Source organism: Lepidochelys kempii, chromosome 6 (assembly GCF_965140265.1).
Source record: "Lepidochelys kempii isolate rLepKem1 chromosome 6, rLepKem1.hap2, whole genome shotgun sequence".
Taxonomy (NCBI): Eukaryota; Metazoa; Chordata; order Testudines; family Cheloniidae; genus Lepidochelys; species Lepidochelys kempii.
The window spans coordinates 42,532,524-42,546,180 of record NC_133261.1 but is presented as its reverse complement, the minus strand read 5'-3'; the positions used below and the strand labels follow the sequence as shown (position 1 = coordinate 42,546,180).

Here is a 13,657-nt window from a genome sequence, read left to right as displayed (position 1 = left end):
TGAAATGTACAAAGAGTCACTTACTGTTCTGCATGTTGAATTGATAGAGCAGTATCCCACGTGGCTCGCTTATAGCGTTCTATTAGTAATAAAATATGCGTTAATCAGGGGAGGGTAGCACACACATTTAAATTGTAGACATGTTAATGTCTCAAAGGCTTATTTTGTTATATGTAGACGTTTTCTCCAAATAATTTAAAGGTTTAACCTTTTACAGCCCAAGGCAAAATAAATAAATAAAGATAACCTCCACATATTTTTAAAATTGCATGCAAGTGGTGTATTGTCTCAGATTATTTTTTTTTTAAATAATCCGGATTAACAGGCCTATTACAGGAGGGGCGGAGGGGGGGGGAGAAAAAAACCCGAAGTTATGTTTTTAAACTTGCCTGAAATCTGGGTGGACTGTCCTCTCATACAATTTAGGGACTCACACATCTGCGTGTCACTAGTTAAAGTCTTCCCTCTAGGATAAAGCAAAAAAGTATATTAATGGGGTGGAAATATACTTTTTAATGAATGCTATATCACAGCGCAACCTCACAGTAGGATGCAGCACGGGGCTGGAGGGCTGAGATTTGAAACACTTACAAAAATAATAATCAAAGTTTTAAGCCTTCAGAAGTACTAGTAGATTGTAGCTCCCATTCCAGTCTAAATAGTTCTGGACTCTGACACTTTTCGTGCCTGTATTTACACATAGAACCTGTGTTATTTAAGGAAGGGAGCGGCGTGGGTCTGTGCTCTTTTTAGTGCTAGAGGTGGAGTGATAGGATTTTTTTATCAGAATCTGGATATTTTTGCGTGTACTCTTCTACACGAGGCTTGTTTAGATCCTTTTTACACTTTGGAACGCTGCATCTTTGAAGTTGCTCTATTTAAAACAAGTACGGTTTGACGTGGTCGGAGTAAGGCTATGGGTTGTTGGGTTTTTTTTTAGTGGCACTAACAACTCCCCCCCCCAAAAAATAGCCCCCCAAAACTCCCCTTATTGTGATTAACTTCTTTTTTTGGTCTTTAGATCTTCCCCTTTTTCACTGTACTGTGACACACGCTGTCTACCTCGCCTCAGTGCTTTAAAAAGTAAGAACAGGAGGGGGTGAGAACTGTTAAACAAAGCCTACAGAATGTGAACAATGGCTTCCATTCTGCTCCTCTACCCAAACCCAGAGTGCAGAAACCCAGTCTCCTTAACCGGCAGCACAGCTTCCCAACTAAACGTACCAACAACCCTCCAACTTACAAAGAGCAGAGAAACAAGCCCTTACTCCCTTCATTAGTGCCTGTGCCTTGACCCAGCGCCTGGACAACCCCAATCGCCTTTTTCCGTGTATTTATTTAGATGGTCGTTTATTTATTGAGTTTAAACCCTTGCGGCTGAAAATGGAAAAGTAATTTCTCGTTATAAATATCTGGAGGTAATTGTGTTACTGGTGTGAGTTGTTAGGGGTTGTAAAAAGATACAACAGCTCAGTGGGGTGCTCAATTGGGGAGAGACAATTACAATAAAGAGCCTATTCAAGAGGTTTGCGGGGAAAAAAGAGGAGGTAAAATAATGAAATAGTCGCAGCCTTCATTTTCTCTCCCCTTTTTTTTAAACCTAAAAATACTCATTCTCTTTCTTTTGCGCCTATAATGAATATTAATTTTACTCTTCCTGCATATGATGGAGAATTCAAAGAGGCACGTTTCCCTATTCAGGACTAGTCATGGTATAATTTATTAAATAGCTTTTAGTCATCTTAAATCCATAAAAATAAACATCAAACAAGTACTTTCTCGCAGCGTGAAGACTTCAACTGGTAAATATTTACTGCTCTTTGGAGAACTACCTGATTAGCAACAGAGCAAGCTGCACTGTACTTCAATGGAGACGTGGCAATATCTCCTTTGGCTTAACTGAACGTGAAACCATCCCTTTAATACACTAAACACGTCTGCATATACATTCACCGAACAGAAAATCCAGTTCCTCAGACAGAATTTGCTCACATATTTAATGCACAACTCATAAGCATGGAGAATACGGGGTTAAAGAAGAAATTCAGAATGCTATTGTTATACTTCCAACCAGAGCTCTGCCTGCACGTATCCTAGAAATGAGAATAGAGGGAATAAAGGAGATTTTATACTACAGGAACAGGGTAGTCAAGTACTTCACTAAGGAGATTGGAGGAAAGCGAGATGCGATTCTGCATTTTCCTTGGAAACTCGCTAATTACCTAAGTAACCAGCAACATTTAGCAAAACAAAAACAAGAAAAGTCAAACCGCACCCGGAAGCAGTCTGATAATAAAATCGCTTTCCCATAGCATAACTTGTTCTTGCTGGATTTTATAAGGGTGGGTATGTAGATCTACAACTAGGAATTTATAAATCAGAATACAGTTAGCTTTAAAGTAATGAATTGAATTAAATTCTCCGTGTCCTAGGAATCAAACTCAGTAGGCCAGGCCTAATCTGCAAGTCCTTTTTTAATCTCAAAATCCTGATATAATCTGATTGTGTTTAGAATCGCCCCCCCCCCACTGAAAACATAATTAGCTATTAAGATGACAAAATTTTACATTCACACGTCAAAAAAGACAAAGATTAAAATGAATCAATTTGCGTTTAGACATCTGTAAAGGTCACCAGCTATAAAATGTATTGTCAAAGACCACAACTATTATTTTATGTCTATAAAGATGGATACGATGGAGGCACTTCTCTCATCCATTATATTGTGGGGTTTTTTTACCCCCCAAAAAAACATCTGCCAGGTACATTTAATCATTCAGGAAACTTTGTTTTAAAACTTTCTAGAAATTATTAAGGGTCTACGAGTCGATTTAACACGCAACTACAAAGCGCTGCAAGGTTAAATTCAAATCCAGTTTTTCCAGTTGCACTTGTGAAAGGAGAAGAATCAAGTTTATTGTTGCGCTTATTAATCAAATCTTATGCACGGCGAAGAGTTTGTAACTTTTAAAAATTACTTTACTGTTTTGGGTATCCGAGACCCTCCTGGATTACAAAGGGAAAGTAAGCGGTTCTTGCAGAATAAAGGAGATTAAATTAAAACAATTAAAAATATTTAAAAATCGTGTTCCTTAAAAAAATGATTTCCCCGGCCAGAAACGTGTTGAAAAGGAATATTGATCGCAGGTTGATGGTAAGAGAATGCTAATAGTAGTCTTCTGAGAAAAGCCAAATATTAAAGAGACTCGGATCTCCGAGAGGCTATTGGCACTAGGGGCTTTTCAGACTGGACTTTACTGACTGTTTGCCTCATGTGATCTGTAAGTTGGAAAGTTCTTCTTGGTATTATGGACAAGTTCGGTGAGATCTCCCGGCTGCTTGATTGAAACTGACAATCCTTCAGCTCTGCTCAGAGCTTCCTGGATACAACTACTGAGAATTGACTTGGCCTAGAATGTGACTTTTTCCCCCCACCTCTCTCGGTCTCCTTTTCTCGCTCTCTCTCCCTTTCTTTCTCCCTCTCTCTCCCCCTTCTACTCTGTTCTGGTGGTGAGTAAGCATTACAATTATAGGCGAGTGTTCCCTAAATAAGACTTTCGCCCCCCCCATGACACTGGCTGTGGGAAGCACAAAGCAAAGGACACGGATCTTGGATCCGCCCGGCTACCCCCCAGAAAACAACTGGTGAGGATCGCCGAGGAGTCACTTCCCTTTCGTAATGGACATAACAACAGCAACAGAAAGGAGCATAGGGAAGGGTCTGAAGCAAGGTATATTTCGGGTGTGTGAGCGCGTGTGTACAAAGATTAGCCAGGGATCAGAGCACATTTTCCCCAGCCCTGGCTTTGGCAAGTGGGGGTGCTCTGAACGGCAACACAAGCCATTTGTGATCGCTCTGTCCAGCAAATACATTGGAGCTGCTGCTGCTGCTCATGTTGGCTTGTTTTCCAAGTCAGATGCTTTAGCTTTTCCAGAGGACAGGGGCTTAAGTGAAAGCAGAAAGTTTGTGAGCTTCGGGACTGGAAAGTTCCCCGGGAAGCTCTCCCGGAATGCAAGTCGGGGATGGGAGAGAGAGAGAGCTGTCTAAATATTAAAATGAAATGAAGGGAGAAGTGGGGAGAAGAAATGAGCAGACTCACCTTTATGAGGCATCCTGTCTTGTTGTCAAAGCTCCTGTCAATAGTTTAAGAGCGCACTGATTTGAAATGATGGTGCTTTAAAAAGAGTTGCCAGTAAAATAGTTTTTCTCCACTGAAGCTGCTGGTTGTGTGATCTTGAATTCCTGGGAAGGAGACAGAGATTGACAATAAAATGGGCTGTCAGTGACTGGAGAGTGAGAGATGAAGAGTGTGTGAGTGGAGTAGAGAGAGAGAGACAGAGCACACCTATGCTGATTGGTGATGGTTCAAGTGTATTAATGTATGTGTGCCTGGTCTCTGCCTCGCCTCCACTGCTCTTCACTGGCCCATTAGCAAAGCCTGACCTCTGTCATCATCTTCCAGCAAAACACTTCCTCCCTGCGCCTTAACCAGAGCGGGAAATGAGGCTGAGCCAGGGCTCGCTTTTCAAACCCACTAATCACTCCACACATGCAAATGCTCTGCTCTCTCCCACACAAAATATTGCTTTATGCAAAGCAACGCCATTGCTCCCAGCTGCCGATTGGATGCTCAGTCACAGTGGCTGGTTCAATTGGCCCATTTGTTTGAATATGAATGCACTTGTTTTTTGCTCCTCGCGTAGATTTTTCCTCTTCCCTTCTATCATCCCTGCGCTCAGAGGCGCTGGGCAGATTATTAGTGAGCAGTCACTTTATCCGCAGTGTTGTCGTTTGGACAGTGTTGATGTTGGGGGAAAAATGTTCCAAATAGCGTCTGAAAGCCATCGGAGCTGTCCGGACTTTATCTCCACTACCCCCGTGCCTTTTCCCAGCTAAAACATACACTCTACTCCCCTTCCCCCCATTCAAATTAGGGACTGCAGTAAATAAATACTGTGTCTTGGAAAAAAAAAGAGCACATTGCTTTCCAATAAGACCTAGGTTTTTTGTGTTTTGGGGGGAGACTGAAGTGTGTGTGTGTGCGCGAGAGAGAGAGAGAGAGAGTGCGAGGGAGGGCTGAAAAAAAAAGATCAATTTGCATTTAAACAGTTAGCTCCCATCAGACAATAGAGATAAGAAAAAAATAACATTCAAATGGTAAAGACATAAATATTTGGGAGACAGGGGCTTTGTAAACTGTGAATTGCCTAGAGCTATCCAAGTTTTACAGTCGTCGTCCCCCCCCCCCCCATTTCTCTCTTTCTCCAAAAGTGATGGAGAGGGAAGGCTCTTCCCAGCCTGGAAAGTGCAGAGCAAATACACAATTTACTTTGTGTATTGAGGGCCCTTGTGAAAGGCCCTGAAGAGTCCTTTACCAAACACTCACAAACTTCCACGTGCCATTTGTTGACTAAGACCTGCTGGGTTTTTTTAAGACACCATGGGGGTATGTGTGGAAATATCCCCAATGATGTGTGTGTGTGTGTGTGTATGTGTGTGAGAGAGAGAGAGAGCTGCAGTGCTAGAGATGTGCATTGCACCCAGCTTTGTTCCCTTTTCCACTGAGGTGTTGGTGTTTTCTGTTTTGTTTTTGTTTTGCAAAGGCAGCGCCCCTTGAGTAGCTGCCAGAAAATCAAGGGGGAAAGTAAGTAAATGACTTTGCTGCTCTGACCACACACCACAAGTACATTTGTTGAATGCCGGACTATTAAGACACACCTCAGTAAACTCTAAAGCAACCCCTCAGCGCATGCATTTAAGGTTACACTGGGAGCACCAGTCTGAGCTCAGGGTGTCCCGATCGTTTATGGCGAGTGGTCCGAGAAGGAGGGGGGGGGGGGGAACAGTCATCACAAAAAAGGGGGGGGAAGAGGGGGACAAGGGAAAAAAATCCAAGCTTCGATGAGGAAAAGTGGAGAGCATGGACGCGCAAAGCATAAAATGAAGTCGTAGCCGCATACACTTGACTTCTCTTGACATGTGAAAAGTGCTAAAAGTCAAAGCTCATCAATAAAGTATCTTGAAATTGAATAAGAGCCCTGACAACCATTGCATTCTTAAATAAAGTACAATGAGGAGACAAACGACTCTGCCAAGGAGTTTGCATGTGAGTGAAAGGACGCCTCAATAGGAGCTGGATAATGGGCTGCCCGGCCGTCATGCACTGTCATCTCCAGTCCTGCAGAGAAGCTGCCACCGCTCCTAATAGCACAAAATGGGCTCTTAAGAGACTACTGGCTTTTCCTCTGGGGTTTTTCCTCCCCCCTTTCCTCTTATGCCAATTTGCCTTGATGCTTATTATCTCTAATGTGTATTTTTTGGAAGGCAGGGGTTTAAAGGAGTTTCTCCTAGGTCTCCTCCTTGAATTCTGGATTTAGCTGAGCAAACCTTTTTACTTTGGCTCACAGTGTAAAGGGGAAGGGAGGTCTGCCTTCAGTTCTGCAATCAGGGAGCCTGGAAAAACTCTTCTGCAGACACCAGTCTGGGGGATTCCCCACCCCCCACCCCGTTCCAACTCTTTTGGGAGTTTCATCCAACACAGCAACGCCAGTAAATAACACAGGACATGTAAGATGATGGAAGAAAGGAGATCGGTGCTGCTCTTGGAAATGGACCGTTTGCCTGGCCAAGTCATTGACATGCGGTTGCAATAGTTCAGGCCTAAGTCAATCTGCATTTTTTTCCTAGTCATGCATATAGATAAAAACGGAGCCGACTATAGTGATGGAAAGGAGAGCATATTTCGTGTCCATACGATCTCCTTGGAAGGTAAGGTAGGAGCAACAGAATCTTAGTAACTGGGTTGAATCTATTTAGCAAAGGTGCTTGCCCAAAACTGGCACCCAGGTGTGCCCAGCTCTAAGACCGAGGGCGGGGTAGTACATGTACAATTACTGACCACATTGTAGAAAACTCTCAGCACTTGACGTTCTCTGTATCTCCCCCCCCCCAAAAAACCCCCCAAAAAACAAAAAACCCAACCCTTCTCAAGCCATCAGAATAGGAAGCCGTTAAGAAGGCGCCACGTATAGGACACTCCTCTCTGTGTGGTTAAACCTGATTTAAAGTGCACAAAGGCGATCTTTGCAAGAGGCGCAAGGGAAATTAAAAAGAAAATACAAACCAGTGTCCTGCTTGTCTCCTTCCCCAGGGCGCTGCTGCTTGCGAGACAACTTGGCAAATTGTCCCGAAAAGAGCCCAGTCCCGGTGGCTATTGCTCTCCCAAGCCGCGAGTCCCCTCCGCTCGCATTCTGCAGGGAGGAGAAGTGGGCTTCTGTTTGTAAGAGCGACAACTCTGGGAGGCTCCAAAGGGGATTTTAAAAGCTGGGATCTAGTCCTTTTCTGGAGTGAAGTCCGCCGACTCCTCGCTTCTCTCTATCTCTCTCTCTCTCTAACCAAGGATTTTTTTAAAAACTCTCGTCCACCGGGTATTAAAGGGGGGTTGGCCGGAGGGAAGGAAAAAAAAAACTTTGTCCGGAACTGCAGGCAAATATCATTTTTACAACTTCTCAATTAGCCATCCTTTGGATTAGCACCTTCTTAGGCTTCGTCTCCAGAATAAAGAAGCCGTAATCTTGTTGCTATTTTCCCCTAAGGCGCAGAGGACTTTGTATCCCCTCCCAAAGAAACTTTTAACCCCCCCTTCCAAAAACAAAATCATGAGGGGAGGGAAACTGACGTCATTCTGGGGCTGAGTGGGGGTGGGGGCGGCGGAGGAGGTCTTGAGAAACAGCCACACTGCTACTGATTTAGCAGGACATGGGGGAGCGACCCCCCTCCCCCGCCAAAAAAAAGTTGGAAGAAAGAAAAGAGAGAGAGGATCAGAGAGGGAGAGAAAGTGGGGGAGAGAGAACGTGTGTGTGTGTGTGCGTGCTGGCCCGTATGTGAGCCAGCGAGAGGAGGAGGAGGAGGAGGAGGAGAGGGAGTTAGTCTGTCTGTGCCAGTTCCAAGAATGGCCAATTTAGAGCCAGTCCTGCCCTGAGCGCCTTCCCCTGCAGGGACTGCACCGCTCGCAGGCAGCCCTGGCGAGGAAACCCTGCTCCCTTTTGACTCACCGTGACACGCCAGGATTATCTGAAATGTACCTGCTCTAAAATGTAAAGACAAGGAAGTCCCCGCAAAGTTGAGGCACAACTCTAAGGACGCCATTTTAACTGCAGCTGCCTGTAAACGCGCCTCGAGTTGTTCAGGTTTTAAGAAGGGGCATTTTTTTTTCAGTCCAGGAAGGGTTGACAAAAGCAAACGCTTCCTATCGGCTAGGCACGAAACGGGGCAGTATGCAAAGCATCTGGTTTGCACTTGATCTTTAATCCAAGCAGTTTTTTGTTGTTACTTCCCCCTCCCCCCCAATCCAGCAAGGAAAATGCGAATCGATGAACCATTGGTAGGAATGGCCATCAATGTTCCATATCAGGGTGACCAGTGGTTCTTTGTAGCTCTGTGGTGATTACCGATTAGTAGCAGTTTGCTTTAGGGGTCGAGAAGAGCTGAGGAAAACGTTGAGATTCACCCACAATCTCTCTTGTCCAGGGCAAAAATATCTGAAGGGAGTCTAGCGGGTTGCGCTGAAGGCAAGCAGGTTACCTAGATCCGTCCAGCACTCAGCACCGCAGGACGCAGGATTCAGGGAGATTTCCTCAGCAAAGGCACCTCGTTGTTACCAAATGGGTCTCTCAGCACACACTTACCCTTTCCAGAGGGTTAGCAGTCCCGGACAGCTCCGAGGTGGCTGATTTGGGACAGTTTAGGTATATTGTCTCCCGTTTCTAGTACCGGCAGATGTGACTTTTCAAAAAACGTTCTGTTAATTTTGTTAATGATCGAGGGGGCAAAACTAAAATAAAACACTGATCCAAGGAATTTTGCGGTCCAGGTTTTGCGTTACTCCCTTCCCTCCGCCCCCATTTCCCACAAAAGTTAGAGCTTTTTAAAAGACACCTTTAACCACCAAATATGTTTCGGATAAAATAAACCACTTTTGCGTTAGTATAGTAAACAGCATACATGCCCGGTGATTCCAGTTGTTCGGAGCATGGACTCAACCATGGTTTGAGAATATGGTTTAAAATACCTTCAAAATTACTATTGTAATTAGTCATTTTCATGTTTTGTCCTGTGATCTTTTTGCTTTCACGTCCATTAACCAAAACAAGGTAAGACAATTTATTTTCTCTGGAAAGGTAAACAGAAATTTGACGAAAATAATTGGTCATTGTTTTACATGATCCCATGATATGAGGCGTATCTATTGATTTGTGTTAAGAACTAGTATTTTGCTCCTTTTTTAGTCGATTGCTAAGCGTTAGGAGCAGGAATTGCTGAGTTAGGTACTCCTGTATCGTCTTGTTGTATTAATATCTGGGTTGCAAACTACCTTTTTTAATACCCAGAAAAATGCTTAAAGTTCTCTTGTCCAGTTCAGTCTAAAACTGAAGAGATACACAAATCCTGACGTGTTAGACTCCAGTGCTTCTGCCTTCGGGACACTCAATGCCTATTTGTATATATAGGAACAGTGTTTGAAACCTATAATGCACAGGACGTTGAGTTAAGTGGAGCTTTTCTAGTTTATAAACAATTTGCAAAAAGTTTGGAATCGATTTAACCTCGTTTACGTTGGTCTTTTGCATAAAGCACAGCTTTGTGTGCAAGAATAAAAACGTATTTCTGAACCCTAACGAAGTCATTCTGCAGTCTCTGAAGCTGGAAGACGAACACACATGTTTCCATACGGGATAGCCTTTGATTCTATATGTGAAAAATGTCGTGCAAACGGACTTGCTAGAAAAGCCTATTAAAAAAAACCCTAAGCGCATCCTGACGTGCTTTTTAAATGCTATTGATTGGGACAAGCTGTTCAAAACCCCCCGTAACAGCTAATCTGCCTGTTCATCAAGTCACTAAGGAGCTCAATGTGAGTTTTATTAGCGACTGGAGAACACAAGCAGCAGAAAGGATCAAAAGCCTACACTCTTGATATTTGTAAAACTAGTTTTCCCCAAAAATATATTTTCAATTACAGAGTAATTCTTAGCTTATCATCACTGCCTAACAGTGACACACACAGATGGCTACACACATGCTGGCAATACTAGGGAACTAAATGAATCAAGATCTTATTCCCGGCAGTCAGATGCACATTTTAAAAGTGACATTATTAATCTTAAATAGAGATCAAAGTCAAGACAATTGGTTGTAGATATAGATTAACCTTTTGGATTAGAAGCAAAACGTAAATCTGTGGAATCGGTGGCAATATGAAAATGGTATAGATATGTCTTTGGTTGATATAAAGTATTTTATTTAATTGGAGATTAATTAGCTTTTAAACAAATAAGTAGTTTTTATTTATTACAGTAACTTCCCATATTTCTTCGCCCGCACCATTATTTGATGTCATCATTAAATTAATGACTAAAAGTTTTAATTTCACGATCCCTTACTAGAATCTGGACCGTCTGAAAGATGAATTTCTATTAATGTAATAATCAGAAATATTATTTCACCTGGTAAAATCAACATTTGATCTTGTCATTTTTAATGCAAGCCGATTGCATTATATGTCAATGAGATATGCATATAAAGGACTATCTGGTCAGAGGTAATTATGTCACAGCTTTTTCTCGGCATGACAGCTGGATAAACACAATCTCCAATAAACATCTCTAATTAGGGAGGAGGATCTGAGATGGATGGTGTTTGATTTATTACTGAAGGAGAATGTCCATTTACCGGTGTATTAGAGTGAGGGATTATCGTGAACCTTCTTGCTAAAGTACTTTAAGGAATATTAGGGAAAGAGGGAGGGTAGGTAAATTGTGTTTCCGGATTTACATTTGTGTTTTTTTTAACGGAAGAATGATCACTATAACACTCTGCACTTTTCTATAGTAGAGGGTCCCCCCCCCTTTCTCTATCACCCCTATTTAATATACGCAGCTGAAGTTATCAAGGCAAGATCCTGCTTGTGAGATTAGGGTATGTTTCCATGCAGATATTCTGCAGAATTTCTGTGAACTCCCGAATTCATTATAAACAAAGTGGCTAAACCTCAGAGACAGTTACCAATCAGATCTCGAAACTATAAAGCAAGGGAACTAGACTCCACGGCAAAAAGACGAAACATTTGAAATGTGCAACCTAGTTCCCCCCCTCCTTCCCGCCTCCAGCTACACCACTTTTAACTCGCATTTCCAAATACAACTGCGCTTCAGTGTGTGGGGTTGAAAATGCTGCTAAACCTTTAATCTCTCCTTCCTTCCTTCCTTCCTCCCGCCCCCCCCCAAAAAAACCCCCAAAACCCAAACCAAAATCTTTCAGTTCACTTACAGCAGTCGTGGGGAAACTTTTTTTTTTTCTATGCTGAAACTTTAAAAACGTCCCGTGTTCGCTCATTGGATGTGGAATGAAGTAGCAAGGTGACTTTTTGTATGCATGTGTGTACGCACGTGTATACAAGCATGTATATCCATAGCCTGTCCGAGTAAGGTTGTACGGATCTCCCATACCTGCTTGGAAGGTGCATGAAATACATTTCAATGCGCACGCACGGCACAGGACGCCGGTAGGGTTGAGAATCAGTCAGCAGTTTCTAAGGTTTCAAGATTTACTTCACCGTACGCTGTAACTTATCAAGCTCGCCAATGTCCCCCCGCGCTGCGGATTGTGCAGCGGATTCCCTTCGCTTTGACCACAGCCTGCCTTCGTGCCTCGCTGGGAGAGCAGGGTGTGACGGAGCTCTGTGTAACTTGAGTCCCCCTTGTTCTACCCCAGTGGAAATCGTTAATTATTAGGTCTTCCTAAGTAAAGCTCAGATCACACGGTCCGGGGATTTAAAATGCGACCAAAGTATGTGAACCGCATTCTTTCATTTCTACCTGAGCTCTGAGAACCGAATCAAATATTTATACCGTTCGGTAGTTCAAGTATCAACACTTTCCAAGCGGTGGAAACTTTCACACTAATTCTATCCGCTGTTTCCAAACAGCCGAGCTAATTGTTCAAGCTGAAGCTATCAAACAAGATACTTCCCCCCCACCTGTTGTATAGGGTTTTTTGTAATATATATTACAAAAAACTACACAGAAGGTGAGAAAAAGTGTATATATATGAGATATATATGATAAAACATATACGAATAATTGAATTGTGCTAGAAGTAACCATGTTTTCAAGCAGCAATTAATACTTGCAGAAGTCCTGACCCCAGATATGTTAGACTTCCTGCTCAGGCCAGCTGATAGACACTGGTGTATTGTAAAGATCCTCGCACCAGAGAATAGCAAAGCTTTAAAGAAGTTCCTATACTCGGCCCATTTCTAAGACAATCAGATGAACACAAACACAGCTCACATCAAAACAGGCAAAGAATTCAGCAAGTTAGAGGGTCGGATTATTATTTTAAGAGCAAACCGGTGGCACTGGAAATGAATGTATAAAAGGAGCATAAAATGTTACCTGTTACAGAGAGTGCAGACAGATGAACCTGACCTGCCGATTCCCACACTATTAAATTGCCGATAGTAGATAACTGGCAGGTTTGATCGCCAATTTCTACATAAGAATCTGCCACACAGTTTAAATGTCAATGACAGTAAAAAAGAGGGTGTCTTGCTTTGCACTAACTTTCCCTTAATATCAACGCCAGCGCCTCCCTCATTGGCTGGGCTGCCGCGGTGACGTCACGGAGGACAGTAGTTAGAGCTCAGCTAATAAGAAATTTTAGATAACACGAGCATATAGGGCCTAAAATGTTTCTCCCACTGTATGCTCCTCCTAAATCCAGTGAGTATTTTAAGGAACTGTTATTCTATGGAAAGTCAACGCCTACCAGGCACATTTGTTTATCCTTACATTTCCAGATTGCAAGGCAAATATTACATTATATATTACACTGCAAAATACCATTTAGGTGGGTTCATGCAGCTGTCTTTAGTAGCAGTGGTGTAGAGACGTTACGGAGAGAAAAGCTAGCTGGAAAAGCGTGGCCAGACTTTCCAATATGCAAGTTCAACCTTCTGCACCCTTTCCCCATCGTTTCGGATTGTCTCACCTTTTAGCACCTTCTAATTTTATATGGTTACTGCGCCCATCCTCCCCCCCCCCATCTTTCTCAAAGAGGGACGCTTGCCTTCTTGTTGCAGACACAAACCTTCCACCTGAAGTTTTAATTATGATACAGCCTGTTTCAAAGCAGAAGTTGTGGTGCCAACTGTCAGACTCTTGTGAACTAGTAGGTAGAGCGAGGCAGCCCAAATGTAAAGGTAACTTTGATTTCGGATTGACACTACTTGCTTGCGTTGCATAGATCATAAAATACCCAGTCACCCAGTTATCAGTACAAAAGACCTTGATGCTATATTGCTTCTCGGGTTCTGTTTACTGAATAGGTCCAGTCAGGTAGAAAATAAAATTTTTACTTGTGGTTGGCTGCCTGGATTATTGCAGTGTCGGAATAAGATTATACACTCCTATATCCAAACAATTCTTACTACGCAGTAGAACGTTTCTAAAATACGTCTGTAAAGTTAAGTCAAAAATGGGTTGGTTTGTTAGCAAACTGGATGCCAACACATGTTCACTATTTTAAAACAAGAAATTCATGTTGAGTTTTTACTTTCTCCTTGAATTTTTAAAAATTAGATCATAAATGCTCTAT

At 42.7% G+C, this 13,657-nt stretch overlaps 1 protein-coding gene across 11 annotated transcripts in view; it reads right to left on the bottom strand.

Moving 5' to 3' along the window:
• The window catches only part of PAX6 (paired box 6), a 31,628-nt gene extending 19,038 nt beyond the window's left edge, over positions 1-12,590 (bottom strand). For 7 of the 11 annotated variants that reach the window (XM_073347750.1, XM_073347755.1, XM_073347756.1 and 4 more), the window contains exons 1-3: positions 4,101-4,434; positions 390-466; positions 25-79 (exon numbers count right to left, since the gene is read on the bottom strand). In XM_073347750.1, the coding sequence (XP_073203851.1) occupies positions 25-34 (10 nt within the window). In that variant the 5' untranslated portion in view covers positions 35-79; positions 390-466; positions 4,101-4,434. Of the gene's footprint in view, positions 1-24; positions 80-389; positions 467-4,100; positions 4,435-7,124; positions 7,567-12,456 lie in introns of those variants that run through there. The other 4 variants (XM_073347747.1, XM_073347748.1, XM_073347746.1 and 1 more) reach the window with 4 other exon arrangements.
• Between the last annotated feature and the right edge of the window lie 1,067 nt (positions 12,591-13,657).